This window comes from Vicugna pacos, chromosome 4 (genome assembly GCF_048564905.1).
Source record: "Vicugna pacos chromosome 4, VicPac4, whole genome shotgun sequence".
NCBI lineage: Eukaryota > Metazoa > Chordata > Mammalia > Artiodactyla > Camelidae > Vicugna > Vicugna pacos.
Genome location: NC_132990.1, coordinates 80,330,856 through 80,357,272, shown reverse-complemented (window position 1 = coordinate 80,357,272; position 26,417 = coordinate 80,330,856). Strand labels below are relative to the sequence as shown.

General features: G+C 49.8%; 2 protein-coding genes across 3 annotated transcripts in view; both read right to left on the bottom strand.

The window, feature by feature from the left end:
• Positions 1–2,437: 2,437 nt before the first annotated feature.
• On the bottom strand, positions 2,438–17,374 carry LOC116280248 (uncharacterized). The gene is made up of 5 exons (XM_072959008.1): positions 17,356–17,374; positions 14,186–14,430; positions 10,387–10,455; positions 9,172–9,285; positions 2,438–3,107 (listed from the first exon to the last, which is right to left on the bottom strand). The coding sequence occupies exons 1-5, from the start codon at positions 17,372–17,374 to the stop codon at positions 2,940–2,942; spliced, it is 615 nt and encodes a 204-aa protein (XP_072815109.1). The 3' UTR covers positions 2,438–2,939.
• A 4,795-nt stretch (positions 17,375–22,169) lies between these two features.
• CACNA1B (calcium voltage-gated channel subunit alpha1 B) overlaps positions 22,170–26,417 on the bottom strand; it is a 171,072-nt gene continuing 166,824 nt past the window's right edge. The window contains exons 45-47 of one of the 2 annotated variants that reach the window (XM_072960634.1): positions 26,100–26,307; positions 25,600–25,844; positions 22,170–25,190 (exon numbers count right to left, since the gene is read on the bottom strand). In XM_072960634.1, the coding sequence (XP_072816735.1) occupies positions 24,660–25,190; positions 25,600–25,844; positions 26,100–26,307 (984 nt within the window). In that variant the 3' untranslated portion in view covers positions 22,170–24,659. The remainder of the gene's footprint in view (positions 25,191–25,599; positions 25,845–26,099; positions 26,308–26,417) is intronic. The other variant, XM_072960635.1, reaches the window with a different exon arrangement.

Here is a 26,417-nt window from a genome sequence, read left to right as displayed (position 1 = left end):
TATATACAATGGGGGAAAGACAGCATCTTCCACAAGTGGTGCTGGGAAAACTGGACAGCTACATGCATAGGAATCAACTGGAATCCCTTCTCATACCATCTACAGAAACCACCTCTAAATGAATCAAGTACTTCAGTGTAGGACCTGAAGCCATAAAGCTCCTGGAAGAAAATACAGGCAAGTAAGCTCTTTCACATCAGTCTTAGCAATAATCTTTTGGATCTGTCTCCTCAAGCAAAGGAAACAAAAGCAAAATAAACCACTGGGACTCCATCCAACTGAAAAGCTTTAGAACAACAAAGAAACCATTCACAAAATGAAAAGGCAGCCTACTGAATGTGAGAAAACAGTCACAAAAAATGCATCTGAAAGGGGTTCATATCCAGAACAGACCAACAAAACACTCACACAACTCAACTACCAAAAACCTTATTTGCAAATTGGCAGAAGACCAAACATTTTCCCACAGAATATACACAGATGGCCAACAGATACACGAAAAGATGATCAATATTGCTCATCATCAAAGAAATGCACATCAAAACTGCAGTGACATGACCTCTCCACACCTGAAAGAATGGCTATCGTCCAAAAGACAGCCAACGACACACACTGGTGAGGACGTGGAGAGAAGGAACCCTCCTCACTTCTGCTGGGAACACCCGTTGCTCCGGCCACTGTGGGAAACAGTACGACGGCTCCTCAGAAGACTGAAAACAGAACATATAATGCAGGAATTACACTTGGGGGTATCTTTCTGTGTGAGTGTGTGTGTACATATACATATACATACACACACACACACACACATTTTTTAAACACACACAAAATGGAAAATGACTCAGCCATAAAAAAGAATGAAATCTTGCAACAACAGGAATGGACCTAGAGGGCATTATGCTAGGCGAGATGTATCAGATAGAGAAAGAGAGAAGTCTTCTACTGTCACTTTTATGTAGAGTGTACACAACACAACAAACAGACAAACACAGGGAAACAGAAATGGACTCATAGATCCCAAGAACATGCCGGTGGTTGCCAAAGGAGAGAGGGTTGGGGGTACAAGTGCAATAGGTGAGAAAGATTAAAGGATACAAACTTCCAGCCATACAACAAACATCATGGGATGTGATTTACAGCATAGGGAAGAGGGTCCGCAACACTGTGCAAACCCTGTGTGGTGACCAGTGGTAACTAGACTCACCTTGGTGATCATTTTGCCACACACAGAAATATCGAATCACTACGTTGTATAACAGAAAACTAATACAATACTACATGTCATTCACACATCAATTTTTTAAGTAAGAAAAAATATTTTTACAAAAGAAAAAAGGGTAATGAGATAAAAAGCAGATGTCAGATAAAACTTTAAAAGGATTCACTGTGAACAAACGATGTCATCGGAAGTTCCACGCTCACGTGGCCAAGACAAACCGTGGACTCGAAGAGGAGCAGCCATGGGACACTTCTGGACTGTGCATTTCTTTGTTTAAATAGGCTTTATTTTTTTGAAAGCAGTTTTGAGCTCACAACAAAATCGAGCAGAGTACAGAGAAATGCGATACGCCCCCTGCTCTGCTCCTGCTGCTCCCCTCATCACATCCCCCAGTCCCAGACACACACACACACAGGTGCTCAGAGCCTCCCGCCCCCAACTGTCCTATCAACATTCTGTGTGCCGGCCACGACTGCTGAATCTACATGGACACATCATGATCACCAGGGCCCAGAGTTTACATCAGGGCTCACTCCTGGTGATGTGCAATCTATGGGTTCTGACAAACGTATCTCACCATGAAACCATCACTGCATAGTTTCACTGCCTTAAAAATCCTCTGTGCTCAACCACTTTATCACCCCCTACCATCCACGCCACAGCAAACCCCTGGCAATGCACTGATCTTTTCACCCTTTCCGTGGTTTGCCTTTTCTCAAATTTCATATGTAGTTGGGACCCCAAGATGTGCCCCCTTTCCAGATTGGCTTCTCTTAGTGACTAACAGGCATTTAAGGTGCCCCACCTGTCTCCCCATGGCTCAATAGATCTGTCACTTCTTTTTGGTTCTGAGGAATATTCTGTTGCATACATGCAGCCCAGTCTATGTGTCCATTAACCTCCTGAAGCACATCTTGGTTGCTTCCAACTTTCTAGCAGGTATGAATAAAGCTGCCTTAAATGTCCTGGTGCAGGTTTCTGTGTAGATGTAAGCATTTGACCCATTTGGGTCCATTGATACCAAGGAGTTGGAGGACTGGATCATATGGTAAGAATGCATTTCATCTTCACAGGATGTCAGCATCCTGAGGAGTCAAGCCAAGGAAGGAGGTCAGTTTCAAAGATGCCAGTAAGAAAGATGTCGCCGAGACAAAACTACCCCTCCACCCTCGCAGAGCTGACAGCTCGTCCTGAGAATTAAGTGCACATGAGACAGACTCACAGGAGGGAAGCAGACACGTTTATTACCCCTAAGTTTTACATGACCCGGGGCGTCCTGCTAAGGAGGTGAAGGAACACCCAGAGAAGTGGCAAAACCTAAATGCTTTCCTGTTGGGCTGAACAGAGAGAGGGGATTGTGGGAGAGGAACTGCACCACGTGGGGAGGCTGAGGAGGATGCGAAGCACGGTCAACAAGGTCTGTGTGTACAGAATTCACTCTTTCTCATCTTTCCCTGCAGAACAATAACACTGTCACTCTCCTGCCAGGAGGAGGGAGGACGTCTCCCATGGGGGGTGGGGGTGGGGGCGGGGGATGGATGTGTTGTCTCCTGCTGCCAGGGAGACGGAGGGGAAAGCTCCGCACGTCCCTCTTCACCTGCTGCTTTGGGGGGATGGAGTTGTTTGTTTTCTCTTTGCTGTCTTCTCTGTAAAAGTACCCAAAGCGATAAACAATGCTCAGGCTTCCTTCACCTCTGAGTCCTGTCCCTGGGGTTTGGCCTCACACTGGAGGGGGGACACGTTCTTCTGACATGATGGGGCTGGGCAGGCAGACAGGGACAGGGTGGGTGAGGGCCCAGGCTTGTTCCTTTCTCATGGGTTGGGAAGATGGTTCTCCTCTTGCCAGATGGGATCCACTTTCTCCATGAACGATCTGCCAAGGTATCAGCTGAAAAGAGGAAGAGCCAAGGTCAGAAGAACAAAGAGAAGTTGGTGGTAGATGGAGGGGTCTTCAGAGGCACATGCACATCCCTGGTCTCTGGCCTACCATGTTCATGGCCGATTTGGTGTGCAGGTCATTGTGAATGTACAGTGCTACCGCCGGCCCACTTTGGGGTGTTGTCTCCAGCTCACCTGAGCGGTGCCGACCTGCCAACTACGATGGGGTTCATCCAGGGGTGGCAACGTGCCAGAGAAGGGAGAAGCAGGAAGTCCTTGAGCTTAAGTGACTTCTAAGAAAATGACTCTCTGAAGTGGCTGAGGGAGACCAGCTGGGTATCTCTTTGTTTGTTGGAAACTGGGGCTGGATGTTGTTTATTTGCTGGCTGTGGTGAGACAACTCTCCAAGTGGAGGTGTCTGTACAAAGGTTCTAGCAGGATGGGAGAATGAGGGTCAGTCCTGGTGCCAACAAATCCCAAGAAGTTGGAGTATCTCAGACTCAGGCCTTTTCTCAGAAAAAGGCAGAGAGAGGAGTTGGCTTTGGTCATGGTAAAGCTAACTGGCTCCTCAGCAGTCACAACGGAAGGTTCCCGGCATGAACTGATCTGCAGGAGCCAGCGTGTCTGCAGCGCTCAGCCCTCACCCTCAGCCCCCAGGGGGTGCACCTGTCATAGGAGAGACGTCACAGGGCGACAGAGAGGGGGTGGACAGCGTCTCTCTTACATGGGTCATTTCTTCAGTAACATGCATTCAAAACAATCAATACGTCATTCAGGCATCTTTAGAAATGACCTGCCCTGGGCTCTAACAACACACACACACACACACAAATACATATAAATATCAATGTATAAATACACACACACACACATAAGAAAGAGACAGACAGGAACACAGAGAGGCAGAGGGAGACAGAGATAGACAAGACAGACAGACAGACAGACAGACAGAGGCACTGAGAGACTGAGAATGAACACGGGAGCTGGGAATGGGTGGAAGTCACGCACTTTTCATAAGTCAGCCTACCTGTCGGAACCCAGGCACAAGGCCCATCCACCCTGCAGGTGTGGGTGTGGGGAGTGACCAGGAGGCAAGAACTCAGGGAGCCATGGTGGGGCTGCCCACCACATGGGCCGAGATGAGACACTGGCACCTGAGTCCAAACATAACAGGAGGACCTGGAAGGTGTACGCCAGAGCAGACAGTGTCTGAATTGTATTTTGTTTCAACCCGCCCACAGGGGGACTGGGAAGCAGGCAGCAAGGAGGGTGACTTTCTCCAGACCCCAGAGCAGACCCAGGCCTGTGTCGGGTGTGCTCTGCGCTCCGCCAGCCCTCTGTGGAATTCTTCCTTTGCTGAGTCTGTGCATGAGCTCCCTGTGATGCCAGCCCACGGGTGTTACAGGGGCTGTAGGTGTTTATAGTCTACAGACCTGATGGCTTCCCTAGGAAGCAGAGACCAGAATGACCCCCATCGTGCAGATGGGGGACTGGGGAGACCCTGAGAGGCACATGGCTTGTCCAGGGTCACAGCACTGCTGAGGAGGGGGGGCCAGGTCTGAACCCAGCTGTGTCCTCAGAGCTGGGGCCCTGGCTGCACCCAGGCCTCCCCAGGGCTGTGGGGTGGGCTGGCTTGCTGTCACTGTGCGTGGACATGGCACAGGGTGGGAGGTGAGCAGTCGGCAGCCCAGAGGGGCCCTTGGGGAGCTTGATGTAAGGAGGAAGCTTGGGTAAGGGGACCCCAGGAAGTGACCTCACTTTCCTGGCAATAGTAACCAACAGAACCTAGAACCTAGGTCACCAGGCACCCACTCTCTAGAGAAGCCCCCCTACCCACTTGGTGGGAGACACTCAAAATAAACATGTTCTGTTGTGTCCCAATATCCCAAGGCCGTGGCCTCACGAAAGTGCACAGCGAGGGCCTTTACCAATGCTGCCAATATTGGGTCAGGTCACACCCCAGATGCCTTTCGCCCTTTGCCGAGAGGGACCCAAAGGTAACACAGGGAGGCCCAGGCCAGGCCACCATTCGGACCCCATCCGGGTAGCCCTACGACCCCTTCCTGGATGGCGGAGGTGGGACACTCATGCAGGCAGGGTGAGGGGTCCTGCCTCAAGCAATAACAGGCTGAGGAAGGGTCAGAGGCCTGGTGCGCCGGCCACGTCCACAACCCAGGTCAGAGCTATGGTGGGCTGTGATGTGGAGAGCTGGCGCAGGGCCCTACTATCCAAGGTGGAGCCCAAGCCCTCTGGGTGTGTGTCTTCCTTCCCGGGTGACTATCTGAGCAGACCAAGGTCTGAGCCTGATCTGGCAGATGGTTGAGTGGGCAGAAGCAGCAGTGAAGCTGGCCAGGCAGGGCTCTGAGACCTCCAGGCTGGGCTGGCTGCTGGTCACTGTCATTGCAGAGCCCCACGCCACAGAGCAGACAGGAGCTGGTAGATGGGGACACCCACTCCACCTCCCTGAGTGAGGGGCTGGTGTGCCACACTGCTGAGGACCAGCACAGGCTCTGGGTCAGTACGGACATGGTGGGGTCCCCAGGACCATGGCCCAGAGATGAATGGGGCCGGCCTCCTGCACAGACACCATCCAGACCACTCCCCAGGGTCCTGCCCAGGGCTGACAGGCAGCTCAGCACACCCGGCTCCAACCTGGAGCACCGTGCCAACCTCCCTGTGAGTCAGCTGGAGGACCTGGAGCCCACTGTGGCAGAGCCTGAAGGTGAGAAGGGCAGGGCTGGATGCATGTGCGTAGGTGAGGGAGGGGCGACGGCTGGGCCACACAGGGAGGAGTCCCCAGAGGCTCCTGTTGGGACCAGAGCAAAAACTGGCCTCAGACCACCTGTCTGGTAGAATGCAGTCACAGAACACATCCTGTTGGCAGTTCCTAGGTGGGACTTGTCTGGAAAGCTCTGGGAAGATTTCTGTCCTTGAAAAGGCGCATGGAAAGGGAGGCACATGGGTAAATTTTTCCTCTCTCACAGCATTAGCACTTCCACAAAACTTAAAGCTCTCCCCACTTCCAACAGATATTATATCCAAAGGAAGCAGGGGCAGGGGGAGATGCCAGAGACCAAAAAAGAAAGACCTCGATCCAGCAGGAGACCCAGAGCAAGATGAGGAAACACCATGCCAGCAAGGAGGAGCTGCGCCTGCCCCTGCAGGAGAACCAAGACTGGGTCCAGTTCATTCTGCCCTGGAGGGGGACCCAGAGCCTGCTCCTGCAGGAGACCCAGGACAGGGTCTAATTCCCCCCAGCCCTGCAGGGAGATCCTGTGCCTACTCCTGCAGGAGACCCTGAGCTGGGTCATATTCCACCAGCCCTGCAGGGAGACCCCAAGCTCACTCCTGCAGTTCTTCCTGCACCTGTACCTCTAGGCAATCAAGAGCCAATTCAGGCATCACCATCCCTTCGGACTAAGCTGCCTCTGCACCCACCAACGCTGTCTTCTCTGAATTCCCACCACCAATATGCTCCCCCACCTGAACTTTACTTCCCTTCCCCTGGCATCATTTTGTTTGGTTTTTCTGTTTTCCTTCATTCCTTTCACATCATTTACGATACCATCTATTTTTATGTTTTAAGTTTGTAATAATAAAATTGAGATTTTTTCCCTTTTACATTGTGCAATTCAGGAGCATTAGGTGAATTCACAATGCTGTGTGACCATCACTGCTGTCTAGTTTCAGACTATTTCTTTCCTCCAAGTAAAACCCTGTATCCAGAGCACACACTCCCCTCCTCCCTCCCCCAGCCCCTGACAACCCCGAGTCCTCTTTCTCTCTGTGTGTCTTTACCTCTCCTGGATGTTCCCTATCAATGAAACCATACAAAAGGTGGCTTTTTTCGATATCACTAATTATCAGAGACATGCAAATCAAAACCACAATGAGGTATCACCTCACACCAGTCATAATGGCCATCCTTCAAAAGTCCACAAATGACAAATGCTGGAGAGGCTGTGGAGAAAAGGGAACCCTGCTTCAGTGCTGGTGGGAATGCAGTTTGGTGCAGCCACTGTGGAAAACAGTATGGAGATTCCTCAAAAGACTAGGAATAGACTTACCATATGACCCAGGAATCCCACTCCTGGGCATATATCCAGAAGGAACCCTACTTCAAAAAGACACCTACACCACAATGTTAATAGCAGAACTATTTACAATAGCCAAGACATGGAAACAGCCTAAATGTCCATCAACAGATGACTGGATAAAGAAGATGTGATATATTTATACAATGGAATACTATTCAGCCATAAAAACTGACAACATAATGCCATTTGCAGCAACATGGATGTCCCTGGAGAACGTCATTCTAAGTGAAGTAAGCCAGAAAGAGAAATAAAAATACCATACAAGATTGCTTATTTGTGAAATCCAAAAAAAAGAAAACAAAAAACATAAATACAAAACAGAAACAGACTCATAGACATAGAATACAAACTTGTGGTTGCCAAGGGGGAGAAGGGTGGGAAGTGACAGACTGGAAGTTCAAAATTTGTAGATATTGACAGGCATATGTAGACTAGATAAACAAGATTATACTGTATAGCACAGGGAAATATATACAAGATCTTGTGGTAGCTCACAGTGGAAAAAAAAGGTGACAATGAATATATGCATGTTTATGTATAACTGGAAAAATTATGCTCTACACTGGAATCTGACACAACATTGTAAAATGATTATAACTCAATAAAAATTTTTTAAAAAAAACAACAAAAGGTGGCTTTTTGTGCCTGCCCACATATTTTAAGTGGGGTCTGGTGAATTCTTCTGATTTTACTTGGAATACCATTTTTGTTCTTTGAGAAGGAAATCCTGGTGGATTAAAGATGAGGTGTACAAAATGAAGCCCTTTTAGTAGCTGTGTGCATAACCTTGGGGTAGGCACTGCTGTTCTGCCTGTGACACCACTGCCAGAAGACAGAAGGGAGGTGCTTAGCTCTTCCTGTGGCAAAACAAAACCAAGCAAATCAAAAAAAAAAAAAGAAAAAGCCAAGAAAGACAGCTGGAAAGACAAACCACAACCTGGAAAAAGCATTCCTCATAACCCAAGGTCTGAGAAAGGTTTCACATCCCTGTGGTCCAAAACCCCGGTGTTCTAAACAGAAGCAGAACACACACAGGCAGTTCCAACGAGAGGCAGTGCAGGCGGCCAGTGTGTGTTAGAGACGCTCGACCTCTCGGGTGAGGACACAGGCAGACGGACACACTGTGGAGGCAACAATGGCCACCATCACACTGGCAGGTCTTTAGTCAGGTGACAACCAGCCCTGGTGACAACGTGAGGAGGCAAGGGCCCCAGCAGATCCCCTGGAGGGAAGAGTGAGTGGACACTCCTCTCTGGGAGAACAGGGTGCAGGACACATCAAAGTGCCACAGGTGCATCCCCTTCACAGCAGTGCTGGTCCTTAGAGCTGATCCCACCAAAGTCCTTGCACAAGCTTTCAAAGATGTCTTTTCAAGGGTGTTCATCACAGAGATGGTTGAAATAGTAGGAAATTGGGAGCAACACTAATGTTCACGGAGAGGGGATGGGATCCATCAGTTCTGGCTCACGTAGATGAACGAATGATGTGCAACTGGAGAAGTGGGTCCAGGGTCTCTACCTGATGTCAGGGGAGCCCTCAGGGTGGATGCAGGTGGATGCACCATTTGCATCCAGGGTCCCATCTGTGTGACCACATATGTGTGAAATCAACATTGATGTAAATTAATCTGATCCTGGGTGTGTGAGAGACAGAGACCAAGATAGAAAGAGACAATGAGAGAGACAGAGACTGACACATGTGCACCAAGCCATTCATGATGGTCACCTCTGCAAGTGGGATTTGCAGATTTCTCCTCTTCTCCTTTGGGTGATATTTCAATTTTTTATAATGTGTCTGTGTTACTTTACTAATTCTAAAAGGATTAAAATCCTATGTTAAGTGTGATCCATTCATTACTCATCTATGGAGAAATTAAAGTACATTATTCTGATATTTAAAAGATTACAAGGATAATAAGCATTTATGAGACTAAAAGAATAAATTCTAAAGGAGTTAAAAATCAGTAAAGGAGAAAACCTTCTCAGGACTCAGTTCCAAGTCAGCTCTGTGGCGGTAGAGGTTCTCCAGGAGGTCATATATGTCCTGAGTCAGCATCCAGTAGAGGTGAGAAAGAAGTACCAGACTTGGACACTGAAAATTACAACAGATGAGAGATTTTGTTGACAGAAATTAAGAAAGACCTAAGTTCACAGAAAATAATCCATATTCATGGAGCAGAAGGCTTAATTCTATTAAGGCAGCAATACTCCACCAACAGCTCTAAGGATTCAAAGAACCCCTCCCCAGATCCCAGGTGGTGTTTTGCAGACATGGACAACCAATCTGCAATTCATGTGGGAAAGGCAAGGGGCTCAGGACAGACAAAGGAATCTCGAAAAAGAACGAAGTTCAAGGAACGGAAAGCCAGGCAGAACCCCACAGCTGGCATAAAGACACTTGCAGCTGGAGACACCTGGGATTCAACAGCTGCAGAAGGAAAGCCTTCCTGGAGCCCCTCTTATCTGAATAAAAGCAGGAACTTCTAAGAATTGACCAGAGCCATCAATCCCCTCATCAGGGTAGCTTCTATCCTCAGGAGAGAGACCAAGAGTAAACCGACCATAAACCCCTTCTGTGGGGCGTCTTAGGACCCTGAAGAAATGCAAAGGCCACTCATCTGTGGACTGATGAACATTATCACAAACTTTCTTATATCCCATTGTACTAATATTTGTATAATTGTAGACAAACTGGATATTTTATCCACTCAGATTGGCTTTAAAAAAAACACACACCAAGGCAGCCACAAGTTATTTCAAAAAACTCCTTAGTCAAGAATTTAGTCCACAGCCTCCATAAGATTACACATCAAGGCAAATCTAAATCTTAAAAGTCTTCTCCCCAAATATTAGTAAAAACCTTTAACTCTCACTATGCAAGTAGTCTTTCTTGTTCCATCTGCCAGAAACACAGTTCAGAGCCTACTATTTTACATACACAGATGATTTTGTATTCCTCAGTTTTACTGACTCAAGGCTAAAATTTTGGAGAGAAAAATATTGTACCTATTTGCATTACATGCATATGTATGACTGTGTATGTCTTCTATTACAAATGGGGAGGGCCGTCAAACAAGAACCTGGGAGGGCAGGGGGAAGTTACTTTTCCTCTCATATACATGCAATGAAATACCATTCAGACATGGAAAGGGATAAACCACCAGCCTACGCAAAAAACACGGGTGAATCTCACATGCATGTTGCTCAGTGAAGGAATCCAGTCTGAGGAGGCCACACGCCCTATGACCCCACTTCTGACATTCTGGAACAAATAAAGCACAGAAGGTAGGCAGGTTATGGGGTGGGGGCTGACGTGTCCCCCATGACACTTTGGTGGTGGGTACCTGCCACTATGCATTAGTCTAAACACATGTAGTTTTACAGACCAACAAGTAAATCATCATCTGTTCAAATTTAGTTATGTAGAGCATAGGGGTGTCACAGGATGGAGCAGAAAATGTGACCAAAAATCTAACTGATTTAGAAATGTATGAAAAAAAAAAAACCTCACTGTTGGCAGTGGGGCAAAAGGTACCTGACCTCATTAGCTGTGGAAAAGAATGAAATCTGTTGAACAAAGGCACATTGTACCATACATGGACACCACACTCCGCAGTATGTAGTATGAAGGGCCTGAGGGAGGATGCGTGCTGGCAGTAGCTAGCAATACTGAAACTACTACATCTGTGCTCTGCAGGGGAGTGAGCAATGAATTCAACAAATGGCAAATGGTGGAAGCCAGGTTTCTTAGCGCTGGAGTGGGAAGCTACAGAAAGCAAAGGCAGAAGGCTACAATACCCGTGTAACAATGGATAGATTATATTTCCTCCATTTTAAAAAGTTACTCAATTTTGTGAATCAAAAGGTACTATCCAGAAAGTGAAAACACTGCCCGCAGAATGGAAGAAAATATTTGCACACGATACATCTGACTAGAGTCTGTTCTTCAGACAAATCATCAACAAGAAGACAACACAATTTTTTACATACAAAAGGACTTGAACAGATGCTTCTCCAGACAAGAAATACAAATGGTCAACAAGCACACAAAAAGATGTGTGCCAAGAAAAAAGAAAGGAAGAAACCCACAAGATGGAATTATGTCAGAGGGAAACAGAAGCCAATGGAAAGAGCTCTCAACAGCCAAAGCAGGAATGAATGGAGCAACCAAAACCTGTACTGCTGGATTATAACCAAAAGCTTAAAATAACTACCCAGGTGGGGTGTCCACAATAGGTAATAAATGATACATTGTGCGTGCGTGTGTGTGTGTGTGTGTGTGTGTGTGTGTGTGTGTTTAATGAGGAGCACTGAATAGAAACCTCCCATGTGGAAGAATTCCAAATACCTTATGTAGATACTCAGCCATTCATTAAGGAGGTGGTGCTAACTCCCCTCCTGAAGTGTGGGTACCAGGTAGTGACTTCATCCCGAAGAAGACACACAGTACAGACTTGGGAGGAAAAGTAACTTTACGGTCAAAAGAAATCTGACAGTCACTACCTCGACCAGGAGGGCAACAGTGATACATCGCCTTGATGTGCGTTCCCATGATACAAAGTAATGATATAGAGAGCACTTGACCTCTGTGAGCTGCTTCCTTGAAACCCATAACCCCATTCTAATCACAAGAAAAACACCAAGTAAACCCCAATGCGGGACAGTCTGTGAAATACCGGACTGGTACTCCTCTACACCGTCTAAGTCATTGAGAAGGATAGCAGGAGAGAGCGTCCAAGCCACAAAGACCCTAAAGTAACATGAGGACTCACTGCCATGTGATCCCCTGGTGGGGATCCTCGGACAGAGGAGTTAAATGAAGGGAACCTGAATAAAATGTGGATTTTAGTTACTTGTAAGGTATCCATGTTTGTCAATTAATTGTGACAATTCTGTAGAAAACTAGAAAAAGAGGAAAATTTTTAAATCAAAGAAGAGAAACCTATTGCATCAAACTGGAAATCTAGAATAAAAAGGTGATTTCCTAGTGAAAACACACAAACAAAATGATGAGTCAAATTCAGAGACAGAACTTGACTTTGAGGAGCTGGGAGAAGTCTGTGTTAACTGAATACAGATTCACCTGGGGAAAATGAAAAAGTTTGGGAGATAGATGGTGAAGATGTTTTCATAACAATGCAAACGTAGTTAATGCCGTAACACTGTATGCATAAAATCATTTAAATGTTAAATGTTATGTGTTTAATCATAATGAAAAAATCAGTGAAGTACTGATACATGGTACAAGACGGATGAACACTGAAACATCCTAAGTGAAAGAAGTCCACAGAAAAGGCCACTCAGATCATACTCATTTTGTGTCCTTGAACTACATCAAGGTTGTGAAAATGAGGGGAAGTGTCAGCAACATTTCTGAGAAAAGAAAACTGAATCCAAGTGGAAAAGGCCATTTCCCTAGAGTTGGAGCAGCTGGTGAAGGTTGAAATGGGCTTGTGGGTCGCACTGTAATGTGGAGGCCATAATGATCCCTCACTTGCAGGTCACATGCTGGTTTTCTGGGAGAGTCCCTGTCTTGAGTAAAACACACTGCAGTATTTTGCGTGAGGTGGCAAACACAGTAAAGGAAGGATGGCTGGGGAATCCGAGTACAGAGACAGACAGCACTTTGTTTTGATATCGCAAGGTTTCTATATGTTCAAAATGACTGGAAAGTGAGTAACTTTTCAAAGCAGCATGTCAATAGCTGTGCCAGAAAAGCAGACAAAACATCAAACTTCTTTACAAATGCCACGCCTCACCCAGATCCAGTTCACCCAGAGTTGCGAAGCTAATCACCCTTGCGGGAGTCCACGTGTGATTTACAGGCACTGTGAAAGATTAGGAGCTGCTGTGTCTTGGGTGTTGTGGATGACCTGGATGTGACAGAAAACAGTGGAATTTTGGAGTTTGAGATTTGCAGATACTGACTGGTATACATAAAACAAATAAACAAGTTTATACTGTATAGCACAGGGAACTATATTCGATATCTTGTAGTAGCTTACTGTGAAAAAGTATGAAAATGAATATATGTATATTCACATATGACTGAAGCACTGTGCTGTAAACCAGAAATTGACACAACATTGTAAACTGACTATACTTCAGTAAAAAAAAAAAAGAAAGAAAGAAAGAAAGAAAGAAAGAAAGAAAGAAAGAAAGAAAGAAAGAAAGAAAGAAACTGTGGTTTTTAAACTTCAATTTTTTACATTAGTCCACCAAAAAGTTGTTAGAACAAATAAATAAATTCAGTACAATCACAAAATCAATAAACAACAATCAACTGTATTTCTAATGAACCATCAGAAAGAGAAAGAAAATAATCCAATTTACAACTGCATCAAAAAGAACAAAATGCCTAGAAGTAAATTTCTTGAGTTGAGAGACCTGCACACTAAAAACTTTAAGACATTCATGAGGAAGTTGAAGACAAAATAAATGGAAAGACATCCCATGCTCATGAAATTTAGGAAGTAATACTGTTGAAATGACCATTTTACCGAAAGCAGCGCATACAGTGGATGCAATCCCCACCAAACTCCCAATGGCATTTTTCACAGAAATAGAGCAAATCACCCTAATATTTGTGTGGAACCACAAAGGACGCCAAATAGGCAAAGTGACCCTGAGAAAGGAGACCAGGCTGGAGGGACCTCCCTCCCTCCCTGACTTCATTCTAAGTAGGACGCTACAGTCACCAAAACAGCGTGGAATCGGCACGAAAACAGCCGCAGGGACAGAGGCGCAGGTCAGAGAGCCCAGAAACAAACACGCCTGGATGAGGGCGGGTACTTACGCCAGAGGGGCCCAGACGCACCAGGCGGAGAGGACGGTCCCCACAACAAGCCGTGGGCCCCGCACGCCATCGGCACCGCGCACAGAACTGACCCAAACCCCGGTTTTCCGCACCAGTCCCCTCCCGGGTCCCCGGAAGACACCCACCCCGACAGCCGTCAGCCGCGCACGGGTAGCGTCGCCCCACTTTTCCTCACCTTTCGCCTCCACCCCGGCAGCGCCGGGCCACCAGGAAACCCGCTCCTGCCCGCGTGCACGCCGCCTCGAGCGGTCCTGAGGCCGCAGCACCGCGGGTCCGGGGAGGCCGAGCCCCCGCCGCGTAGACGCTGGCCCGCCGGGCTGCAGCGCGCTGCCGCCGCACAGCTGAGGCGCAACCGCTCTCGGCTGCGGGCGGAGCCGGGCGCGGGCGAGCGGCGCGGGGGAGGCCGCGGCTCAGCGCCCCCTGTGGGCGGTGCGGGATGCGCAGGCCCCGCTCACCGCCCCCGGGAGACCGCGCCCCCTGCTGGGGGTGCTGCCGAGTCCCTGACGCTGTGGAAATCCAACTGGAACAGGACGGTATCCCTTACCTCTCCAGAACGGTTAAGGGACAGTTCATTGGAGACCATGTGGCATGAAATGAATGCGGACGCAAACTTTATAACTTGCACCGCATTCACTCAAAGTTATTCACAGACACTGAGGACGCAAAACTAGTCAGAATTATAGACAGCACATAGAAGAAAATCTACAGGACCTTGAGTTTGTTCATGCAGATCATGATCTTTGAGTTTTAACACAGAACACAAAAAGCCAGTCCACAAAGAAAAACAGGTAATATCATGGGCTTTATAAAATTAAAGGTTTCTACTCTGTGCAAGGCCTTATTCTGAAAAATCAAAAGACAAGTCACAAACAGGAAAAACGCTTTTGCAAAGACTTATCTAATAAAAGATTTGTCACAAAATAGATAAACACCTCTAGCACAAACAGCCCCATCAAAAATAGGTAAATATCTGAACAGACACCCACCAAAAAGACACACGGATAGCAAACAAAAAGATACTCAACATTATATACCATTAGGGAGTTACAGATTAAAATCATGAGATACCACAGCATGCCTATTAGGAATGCTGAACTCCCCAAATACAGCAATACTAACTGCTGGAGGAGGACAACTCTCCTTCACTGCAGGTGGAATGCTTGTGCAGCCACTTCGGAAGACAGTCCGGCTGTTTTTTCCCCAAAACCAATCAAGTCTCACATCCAACAATCATGCTTCCAGTATTTAGGCAACTGCTTCGAAAAACTGTCCAAATGCAAACAAGGATGCAGTTACACACAGCAGCTCTGCTCATTATGGCTAAAAACTTGAAGAAATCAGGATGTCCCTCAACAGATGAATGCATAAGCAAATTGGAGAACATCCATGTCAAGGGCCCAAAACAGGCCTATGTGGCATATTTTGATCTGATTAATTGCTTTAAAAAGACACACAAGAATCTCAGAAAACTGAGTAGAGGTTGCCCTTTTGTGAGGGACATTTATATTTACTAGGGAAATCTCCATTTGTATGAGTGTGACCCTCTTTGTACCAGGAATAGAAGGATGATTAAATCTCAAGAAACTCATCAGCGGAGAAGGTTTACCTTAAATCTGCATGGCCTTGTTTACTGAGTTTTGCATGGTTACCTGCCGTACATAACTGGCTCCCCCAACATCTTTCTTTGGTTTTTAGCTGAATAGTACTTAGGGTGATAATTTTAGCCTTTTCAGGGAGCTACTCAGTTTTCCTGGGTCTCTCCCATATATTTGGGAGGTATGAATGCCATTAAAATTCTATTTGTTTTTCTCCTGGCAATCTGTCTTTTGTTACCAGGGGACCAGAACCAAGAACGCAGAAGGGTAGTGGGAAATTTTTTCCTCCCATACACATGCAGTGGAACACTACTCAGCAGCAGAAAGCTATGAACCCATCAACCCACAGAAAGACATGGGTGTGTCTTACATGCATACTGCTAAGTGGAAGAATCCAGTCTGAGGAGGCTGCACACAGTATGACCCCATTTATGATACTCTGGAATAAGCAAAACTACGTAGATAAACAGATCATGGCCTGGGGGTGGGGCTGAAGTGTTCCATGTGATACTTCAGTGACGGATATGCAATTATATAAACCCTCAGATTTTTACAGCCCAAGGTATAAACCATCATCTATTCAAATTTGGTTATTAAGGATGTAGGAGTGTGGGAGGATGGAACACACAATGCAACATAGAATCTAATTGTATTAGAAATGGGTGGAAAGAATTCACTGTCAGGGGTTGGGCAAAATGTTCTGATCTGAGTTAACTTTGGAAATGAATGGAATCTGTAGACTAAAGGCAAAATGGACGGCACTTTAAGACTGGGCTTTATATTGTAAAGTTCTTCCCGGGGTATAGTAGCTAACAATTCTGGGACCACTGCGCATGTAACCTGAAAAACAGAACTTAGTTGATAAAGGGTGGGAGCCAGGCTCCTCGCTGTGGGAGTGGGAAGCCACGGATAAGCAAGGGGAGAGCCTTGGCCCTCGTGCTCCTGGATCTGAGCTTCCTGGATGGATGGTGTGGGGAATGGACTGGGAGGGGGAAGGCACGGCTTTCTTTGCCCTGGGAAAGCCCCCTTCCTCCCCACCCCATACCTGCTGGAAAGACTCAAACCTCCGAAATCAGCCAGTGCACCTTTTAAGACATTCTCACCTTCAGTCAGATAGAGGACTATGAGGGTCTTGCACTACCCGCAAGCTGTTCCAGAATCCAGGCCCTAGAAGGGGAGCCAGGACGGGGCACCTGGGCCTCTGACCAGCAGGTGACAGCAAGGAGGAGAACAACCCTGAGGGCCGTGGTCTCCTGAAGTCTACGAGCCTGATGCCCTGATGGGGTTCATTTCCTGTGGGGACATTGGTGGGGCCTGCAATGGTTCTGTTGTCCACCTGAGCCCCTTGGATGGAGCCAGGGCAGCACTGGGCTCTGAGGTCCCCTGGCGGTGTTTCAGACTCTGACACAGCAGCTTGAGAAACAAACAAGAGGATGTGTTTCAGAACCTTCCAAAATGAGGGAGAGAAGAGTGAAGTTGAAAGAGAAGGACCTCGGGGGCTTTTCCTGCAAAGGCCCCTGTTGGGAGAGGCAGGGATGGAAGCCTCTGGAAGCTGATGTACCACAGCCCAACCAAGCACCTCCCTCACACTTGGGCCATTTGGGAGCACAAAGGGCCTCATTCCTGACTGAGGACGCCGTCCTGGAGGAGGGCGTCCCTGAGACCCACGTGCATCTCGTGGTTTGGGCTCAGGGTCACAGTGGGGCGTAATTCCAGGTGACACTCTGGCCATCTGAAACTTCAAACTCACCTGAAGGGGACCCTGCCATGAAGACCTCTGAGAGGTGGGTCAGAGTGAGGTGATAGTTAATCTCCTAAGATTGACGACCATGAAGGACAGATGCTCCTGGACCTGCCCAGACCTAGGGTCTGAGTCAGAGAGGGAGGGGAACACAGGGCCTCTTTGCTGGAACCAATACCTCAGAAACTGTACGCTCCCTGAAAGGCAGGCAGGAAGCCTCACTTCCAGCTCTGGAATGTGAGAATGAGGGCGGCCCCCACCCCAGACCCTTTTTTTGGGCAGGGGAGACTAAATCAGGTGAAGCTCCTTGACGCCTACTAAGACGGCACCTTCATCTCAAACACTACTTACGTGGGGGGGTTGGGGGGGCGGTAATTGTTATTTATTATAGCTTAAAAGAAAACCGGAATATCCAGCAGCATGGCACTAAGGAAATAACAGAGCACTCTGGAAACTGTGGAAGCGTTTGGAAGCGACACAAGAACCCATTTCTGTAGCAGTGTTTACTGAAATGAGAGGAAGGCAAACGCTGTACACTAGACCTGACTAGACAGTCACGTGCACACCAGTGATGTGACAGCTGTGGAGCAAGTCTGGGGCCTGGCCAGGGATTCTGAGGACAGGCAACAGTGACATCAAAGAGGGGCCAGGTTTCCAAGGGTGACGCCCATCTCCCCCATACCTAGCCATGCTTCTGAGAGCACAGGAAGGCTATGTAGGAGACAAGAAAAACTCACTCGTGGGCTTAAAATCCACAAGACAGTCTGATCTTTGTCCTCCATCCGAAGATCTAAACATCATATAAAATAACAGGAGTTAACCAGGGCCAGTTCAAACACAGAACCTACCATACAGTAGGCGCTCAGTACAGCACCACTGAATACTGTAGCTGGTCCTAGGTGGAGGCTGAGTAGGAAATCTGACATATCTCACTGCTCTTTATAACACAGTCACTGAAAATGCCAGCCTTCTAACAAGGTCTAAGTTGATTAATTACAGAATCTAATAAATTTATTTTAAAAGGCATTGCAAAAAAGTGTCTTGGTAAAGAACATGCAAAACCTGCCACATTCTTCATCATAAGGACTGACTGATAGGCACTGCATCCATCTAATGAAAAGCTACATTTACTAGGTGTCAGTCATTAGCAGGTGACAGCTGGACATAATGTTCTAGGCATGCCTATTTGCTTACACGCTAGATCCAGGATATGATCATCTGCCTAGACGCAGCAAAAGATGCAAACATGAGTTGCCAGTTTATTTCTAGAATTTCATGATCGGGTCAGGGAAAGAAGAGAAAAAAGTATAAACTGTGGTCTTTTGTTCTTAGAGACTTCGGTCCTCCATCCACAGGGGACATGCCTGGTTGAAGTAATAGTATAATGTGGGTAAAAATGAAAGAGGAATTTTAACTGATTTACCCAGGAATGCCCAATTCAGATGTTTCCCAATTGAAAAGCGTGTGAAGCAGGTGTTCTCGGGGCAGGTGTGCTTCTGGGAGTAGAGTGGGTGTCCAGCAGCATGGAGGAGCCGGGCCCAGGGCAGAGGGAACACAGGGGCTGCTCTCCCGGAGCCCCAGGACCCCCAAGACTTCACTGAGACCCCAGCCACCCACATGGGCTAAACCCCTCGAGGCAGACTCTTCAGATACGGCTCTCAAGTCAGAGTCAGGCCACGTCTGCATCCTCCAGGGCCCTTTGAGAAGCTGCAGCTGAAGGTGGTGGTGCTGCCCCCACCCCTCCCCGCAGGTTTCCTGCATCTGATCCCCGCAGCCTTAGCTTCCCTCTGCAGAGCGAGGCTCCCTCCTCTCTTCCAAGGCAGTGATGCTGGGAAGCCTGGTGCTCGGACGCAGGAGCAACCAGCAGGGAGGGTTCGGGGGGGGGCATCACTGATGTTCTCCCCAAGCTGAAGATGCTCACTTAAGTAAGATAAATGAATATTTTAACTGGTAGAAATAAATTAATACTTGCAAAGGCAGGTTTAAGTCTAGGTCTGGACCTGGCAGGGCCAGGAGGTCTCACACAGTGCCCTGCTCCCTCTCCAAACCCTCCGTCCAGCTAAGTGCCTTTGGGTGGCCCCATTCACAGGCACAGTCTCTCCCGCTGCCTCTGGGCCTCCAGCAACTCCAGCACTCATCATCCATTTTACCTGAAAGGGTTTCACCTTCCCTTGGGTTTCATGAAAAGTCACAGTCTAAAATGTCTTTGGCTTGGTTTGGCTTGGGTCACCTGCTCATCCTTGAACCCATCGGAGCACAAAGAGGATGGAACATGGGATTGGCTAGAGCTGGATCACACGTGCATCTTCAAGGTGGGTGGAACACAGGATCTGCCCTCTGCAACCGTTTGGACAGGAAGCAGGTGAGAAGTAGTTCCCAAAGGAAAGCTGAGATGCTGGACTTGGACATGAGGACAGAGGCGGGGCTGGGGACAGCAGCAGATTCCACGCCACTGATGGCCCATTGCGCAGCTGTGGGATCAGAAGCCCAAGGAAGGAAGGAGTTGATGTAGGGTCACGGGCTGAGCCCCCCATCCAGTGCTCCTGCTATGAAGGCAAGAAGCTCTTCTGTTTGCAAAAGGCACACAGACCTCACTCCTGTCCCTGGCAGGTGGGAACCCACGAGTCATGCCTACCTCTGGCCACACTGATCACCTGTCTCCGAAGAACAAACTGACTCACTGTCCAGTCTCCTTCGCTCCTTTACAAAGAGCAGAGACCAAACGTAGGATGGTAAGGAAATCCCGGCTCAATGAAGCCATGAGAGGCTCAAGGGTTATTCCACAACGTGGAACATGTAGATGGAGGACGTCCAGAGGCCACAGGGGCTGAGCCCTGACACATCCAAGGATGGTCCTCCAAGGATGTGTGGCCTCCGTGCGAACTGCCTGTGGGGAGGCCTGGGTGCTCCCACATCTTTGATTCTTAATGAGTGTGAATGTCAAACGTTTCTCATAACAAAGGCCAAAGGGTTCTAGGGGCACAGTCTGCTGCATGGTCGTTGTGGCCAGAGCCACACTCAACATTTGGAGGGTTATTACCTCTCTTGGCAGGTTAGCAGGCTGAAAGGGAGGAGGCCCTTGTCTCTCAACAGGGATGTGAGGAATTGAAACATCCCAAGGGGTGTCTGTGCTGCCCAGGGAGCTGTTCTGTTGCCCAGCAGCATGGTCAACTCAATAATTGGCCACGGTGGCGTGACCGGGCCCAGGCTGGCCTGACCTGGAGGATCACAGATGCCTGCCTGGATGGTTAAAGGTCAAGGGCTTTCCGGAGACTTGAATGTCTACTTCTGCCCACTCAGATGGGATGAAAGGTCCAGCAGTCCTAGGAGGGCCCATAGCTCTCAAGAAGGCAGCGCCCGGGGCTGGCAGGTCGCTGCATCTAGTCCTGTATAAATCCGTATGTATCTGCTGAGTACCCTTGTGTCAGAGCTGTGCTCACCTGGGACTGCCTGGGCAGAGTGGGGCCAGGTAGGAGGGTGGGAGGAGTCCCTGTGTAGTTTCTGAGGCCTTAACAACCGTTGACTGAGGCTGAGTGGATTTGAGATAGTCAGTGACCGGAGCAGACATTTCATTCTTCCACTGTAATATTCCAGGACTAGGGGGCAGAAAACCAAAGGTCCAGGTCAACCCCCACTCTCATGAATGGCCCTGGGCGAGTCCTGTCCATCCTAGAGGCCTCAGAGACAGGGTGGGGTGGGGAGGGGCATGGGCCAGTTACTCTTAACCCTAACACTAACCTGCTAACCCTAACCCCACAATCTCTACCCCTAACTCCCTAACCCTAACCTCCTAACCTCTAAACCTAAACCCTAATAACCCCTGACCCCTAGGATCCTCAACCCTGACTCCTAAACTCCTAACCCTGACCCTGGTTCTAACCCTGACACTGACTCAGCCCATCTAAACTAACCCCCAACCCGAACCCTGACCTTCTAACCTGGACCCTTTAACCCTGATCCCTCAAAAACCTCACCCTCTCAATGTACCCTAATTCTGTCCCTAAGCCTTTAACCCTAACTTCTAACACTAAACACTGAACCTGAATTTCTCTCCTTTATCCTAACCCTCCGACTCTGAACCCTACCCTCTCCCTAACCCTCACCTCAAAGCCTGACCATGATCCTGCATTGCCCTTAACCCTAATCCCCCTACGAGTCCACATCAGAACAGACTGCAAGATTTGAACCCTACCCCAATCCCTTTTCCAATGTAGTCAGCACCATAATTTTCATTTTTATCTGAACCCTAAACCTGTTCAATTATGCGTTTTCAAAATGAACTGTAATGTGAATTGAATAAAACCCCAATTCTTACACCCTTATAACCCTACACTGTCGGTGCTTATATACACAAACCCTTTGCCTGTACCTAGCCCTAACCTCTAACTCCTAACCCTGACCCTAACTTAAACCCCAGCCTCAACTCCAAAGCTAACTCTAACCTAACCCTGTCACTCTGACTTCTCAATGCTAACCCACCCAACACAGGCACCCCAAACCTCAGCCAATGCCTGCTCAACCCAACCTTAACCCCTCAACCACTGTATTCCTAGCCCTAAAGCACAACCACCCCCGCCGTGAGGCCTCATCCTGGCTCCTCCGGCCACATGTCTACCCTGATCCTCACCGGACACTGAGCCTGACCCACCCTGGCGCCGTGACCAGGGCCAAAGCCAGCTGTAGAAGTCCCCAGTTTCTCTGAGCCCTGCTCCCTGCGCACTCCTGCCGCGTGCCCACGGAGACGGCTCGCCCACCTGACTCCGCACCCTTCGCGTACATCATCCAGCAGTGTGGCAGGGTTTTGTTTTTGATTTTTTGCTAAGTTTTATTTTAATCCAAGGACTTTGCTTCATACAAAATGTCATTGTAGAAACAACAGCAGAATCCAAAGTTTGGCTGATAAATATTACTCAGGCAGCAAACTAGTCAATCACAGAAATTTTTTTTTAAAGCAAGTCCCAGTTGTGTTGCATGGTTGGGACTTCTCTTTTTTTTTTTTTTTTAACACTGTTCTTAAATATAAAGTTTTGCAACAAACCTTTGATTTATATCAAATATAATTAAAAATTAACAAATGAATACATTGTATCAAAAAGTACGAAGATATACACTTCATGCACATACTGGAATATATGTATATATGTATATATTTTACATGCACACGTAACTTGTTCAAACTACAGCCACTGCTTGACTGGTTCCAGATGCAGACAACTGGTTGATGCATTTCAAATTTGGCAACTCACTATGAGGTTCCAGGGGAAACGTGATAGTTGAGAAGAGACAGCACAGAAACAAAACGCAGAGTCGGGAACACAAGACACAGTACCTCCTCCCCCTCTTCGTAATTGTCTCCAATTCCAGTGTCTAGAAGAAGCCAGACAAGCCAGCAAGGCTGTGCGGGTCTAGAAAAATGGATTCTCCACCCAGCGTGGCCCGGGGAAGCAGCTGTGGTTCTGCACAGAATGAATACATTCAAAATAAAACGGGCTGGGGGACCAGACACAAAACACCAGCATTTAAAGTTCACACCCTTCCGTTTTGAAACAGGGCCCAATGAGAACATGCACAGTCCGAGGTTCCGATTTTAATTACATCCTATTGGAGTAAAATACTCTGGTATCTTAAAGTTTCAGAGTGTTGTGCCTGCTAGTAAGGAAATTCTATAAAACGGTTTGATCACAATCATGCTGAAACCCTAGAACAGGTGGCGTCTTGTGTGTTTTATTTCTAATAAATGTGTGTCTTTGTTGCATAGCCCTACGGGTTCACGGCATCCACTCACTGGGACACACAGACACGCACACACCTCACACACCAAGTTTCTTTAAGGAGAACCGTGGGGTAAAAGCCAATGGGAGGCTCAGATGATCCAGCAAAGGGACCATTTCACTTCCACAACATGGAGACACACCAGAATCTGCTCATCCAAACACTCCCTTAGTTCACAAAACAGAGTCTCTAGTGTTTCATGACAACGTCTCAACTGTGGTCTTCCCCTTTCGAGAGGGGCCACAGAGGTGGACTTGGCTCTGCCGCCTGCTTCTCCACTTCCTGTGCCCGGCAGGCGTGGGCTCCGACACCCGACCTCAGCACAGTAGCTGCTCCCTCACCCTCCACCTCCTCTGAGCTCCGGCCTCTTTGCAGGCGCGGCTCCCGACGCTGCCCTCTTCTGCTCCGACCCTGTCCACCCTGTCCTGCCCCCACCTCACCCACCAGGCCTTCTGCAAGAAGACACTTGCAGGACTCCAGCAAGGACGCCCTGCCTGCCAGTGCCCCATCCCTGAGAATCAGCCACGTCCACACTGCCTTGTGGCGGCTACTCGTGCGAGGAGAACCAGGCAGCAGCTGCTTCATTTCCAGCTACAGCCGCCTGCTGGACGCTTTCTGGGTGCTCCCCACCACCTCAGCTCTCTACTCAGTTGCTGTTTGGAACAGTTTCCACAAAACCCGCTCGCGGTTCACACAGGCCTCCCGTCGCGTCCCCAGGAGCCCACGCTAGGGGCTTGGAAGTCAGGCACTTGGTCGAGAGCAGTGGGATCCAGGGGTGGTCTGGTGGGCCGCCCGGACTGGACACACAGCCTCTCCTCAGTAAGCCACAGACACACGCCCTGAAAAGCTGAGCTCCCCCTGGAGGTTTGACTTTTTACAGTTAACACTCCCTTCCCCGTTATTCTGGGGTTTTGTTGTGGTGGTGGTGGTGGTTTTGACCAAGTATATAGAATCGACAAAAAAGAGTGAAGGGTATTGTGATTAAAAAAACCTAAATCAACAGCAAGAACGGTTTCCAGATTTGGTCCCTGTCAGGGTGACGGTGTCGGGGGGGAACAGAGTATCTGAGTGTTTCTAGTGCCCCTTGGCCATTTCAGGTGCGGAGGCACAGGGGTTTGAAGACGCAGGCGAGACCTGCCCTGTTTACCACCAACTTTGCCCTGAGTCTCGCCTGCTCCTCGTACCGCACGTCTAGATAAAGGATGGTCCCGACAGGCCTCAGGCCTCCTGGGAAAGGTTCCCAGCACGCACGGGATCCTGGTCCTGTCCCTGCCCACTCAGCACACAGACGCGTCCTCTGTCCGGCCTGTGCTGAGACCCAGGGAGGCCCAAGTGAGGGCCAGAGAGAGCCACGCCCCCTCCAAAGGGGCTTCAGCGATCCATCTGGTGTGAAGGAGGGAGACGGCGCGAGGCCCTGCTCCCAGGGGCCGCTGCCCACAGCTCAGAGCCGCCGGTGCCCCCGGAGCCCAGCACGGATGATAAAACTCATCGCCTGGGACGCGCCCGCCGGGCAGGTGCCTGCAGTGGCGGCCGAGGTGCGGCTAGCACCAGTGGTCTTGGCTGGGGTGGTGGTAGCTGTGCCGCGCCCGGCCACCCGAGCTGAGGCCCAGAGTGCAGTGGAAGCCGTTGGGCACACGGCGGAGGGGGTGGGACTGGGAGGTCAGGGAGGACACGTAGGAAGTCCGGGAGGAACGGCCTGAGTTGGTGGCCACAGCCTCCTCAAAGGTGAGCGTGTCCTCCAGCTGGGTGCGGGCGGCAGCCTCGCTGTCCAGACGCTGCCCCAGGTAGGGGTCGGAGCCGATCCGAGAGCTGGGGGCCAGGGGCTGGCTGAGGGGGTCTCTCTGGAGCAGAGCGTTGTGTTCCGAAAGGCCGCGGCTAAGCCGGCCGGGGGAGAAGGCAGGGAGGCTGGTCTGAGCCCCGGCAAAGTGGACGGGCGACGAGTTGGCCGTCTTATATGTGATGCTGGGTCGGGGGGTCAGCGGGGTCTGGGGGAGCTGCCTCCGCCCACCTCGGCCAGGGGTGCTAGCACCAGATGTTGACAGCAGGGGGCTCCCGTTCACCGAACCACCACCCTACGGAACAGAGCAGGGCAAAGCAAAGTCAAGGAGGGTCAGGCGGGCAGGTGAGAGTCGCGGAGAAGGGACAGGAGGGGATGGGCCCCGGGTGGCCCCAGGAGACGGGTGGCAGGCGGTGCTGGCTGGGCCCAGGATGGTGGTCTGGAGAAGGTGGGTGGCGGGAAGGGACAAGCACGCAGCCAAGGGAGAGGAGACCACAGCCCAGTCAACCACAGCTGGGAAGGAAAGTAAAGATGCCACTGGACAGCGGGAGGGTCTGGGGCCCTCTGGACGGGATGGAACAGGGCCAGGAGAGGAGGAATGCAGGCTCAGACCTAGGAACCAGGACAGGAAGGGAGCTCCGGCCTGGGGTTGCAGGGCGTAGGGGCAAAGGTCGTGAGGGGCAGCCCTTGCCAACCCGGCGCACCTGTCTCGAGGGTCCTGGCTCCTGCCCGGCCGCTGGCGATGTAGGGTGGCTACTGAGGGAGGGCTTGGGCTGTGGGGGCTCACGGCCCCCAAAGCGGTCGCAGGAGTAGAAGCGCTGCTTCTCAGAGGAGGAGGAGGAGGGCTGCCTCCGCTCCTGGGACCGGCCCCGCTCCTGCCTGCGCTCCCGCCGACAGCTTGCAGGCCCCTCTCCTGGGGGCGGCCCCGGCCCCGCAGTGCTGCTGGGTGCTGGCGGGAGGAGAAGAGAATCAGCACACCCAAGCCAGGCTGGGAGACAGAACCCCCCCCACCCCAGACTGGGTCCCCCCTGGCCAGCAAGGGGTCCCAGGGAGGAGCTGGGGGAGGGGGGGGGTGGTCCTGCCAGGTCTCCAGACTCAGGCTGGTAGTGGGGTCGTGAGGTACAGAAAGGAAGCAGGTCCCCCCAAGGGCTCCTGGATCCCCCACTCAAGCCACTGTGACGTGCGGGGCCCCCCTCATACACACCGCCATCCGTGTCGGCGGACAGGCTGGGCCCCTTCTCCAGGGACTTCTGCTTCCTGTCCCTGCGGCGATGGCAGCGGTGGTGGTGGTGGGGGGCGGCCTGGCCGACCGGAGCGCGGTCCAGGGCGGCGTTGCAGAGATGAGCCACGTGGGGGCGCTGGGGCGCCAGAGTGGAGATGGAGCGCTTCATGGGGCTGGCGTCTGGGGCAGGCTGTAGGTGGGGACACGGGTGGGCGCACAGCCTGAGGGTGGGGTCTGCGGGAGGCCCAGGGAGGCCGGCAGACAGTGAGACAAGTCCCACGGGAGGAAGGGAGGAACGCG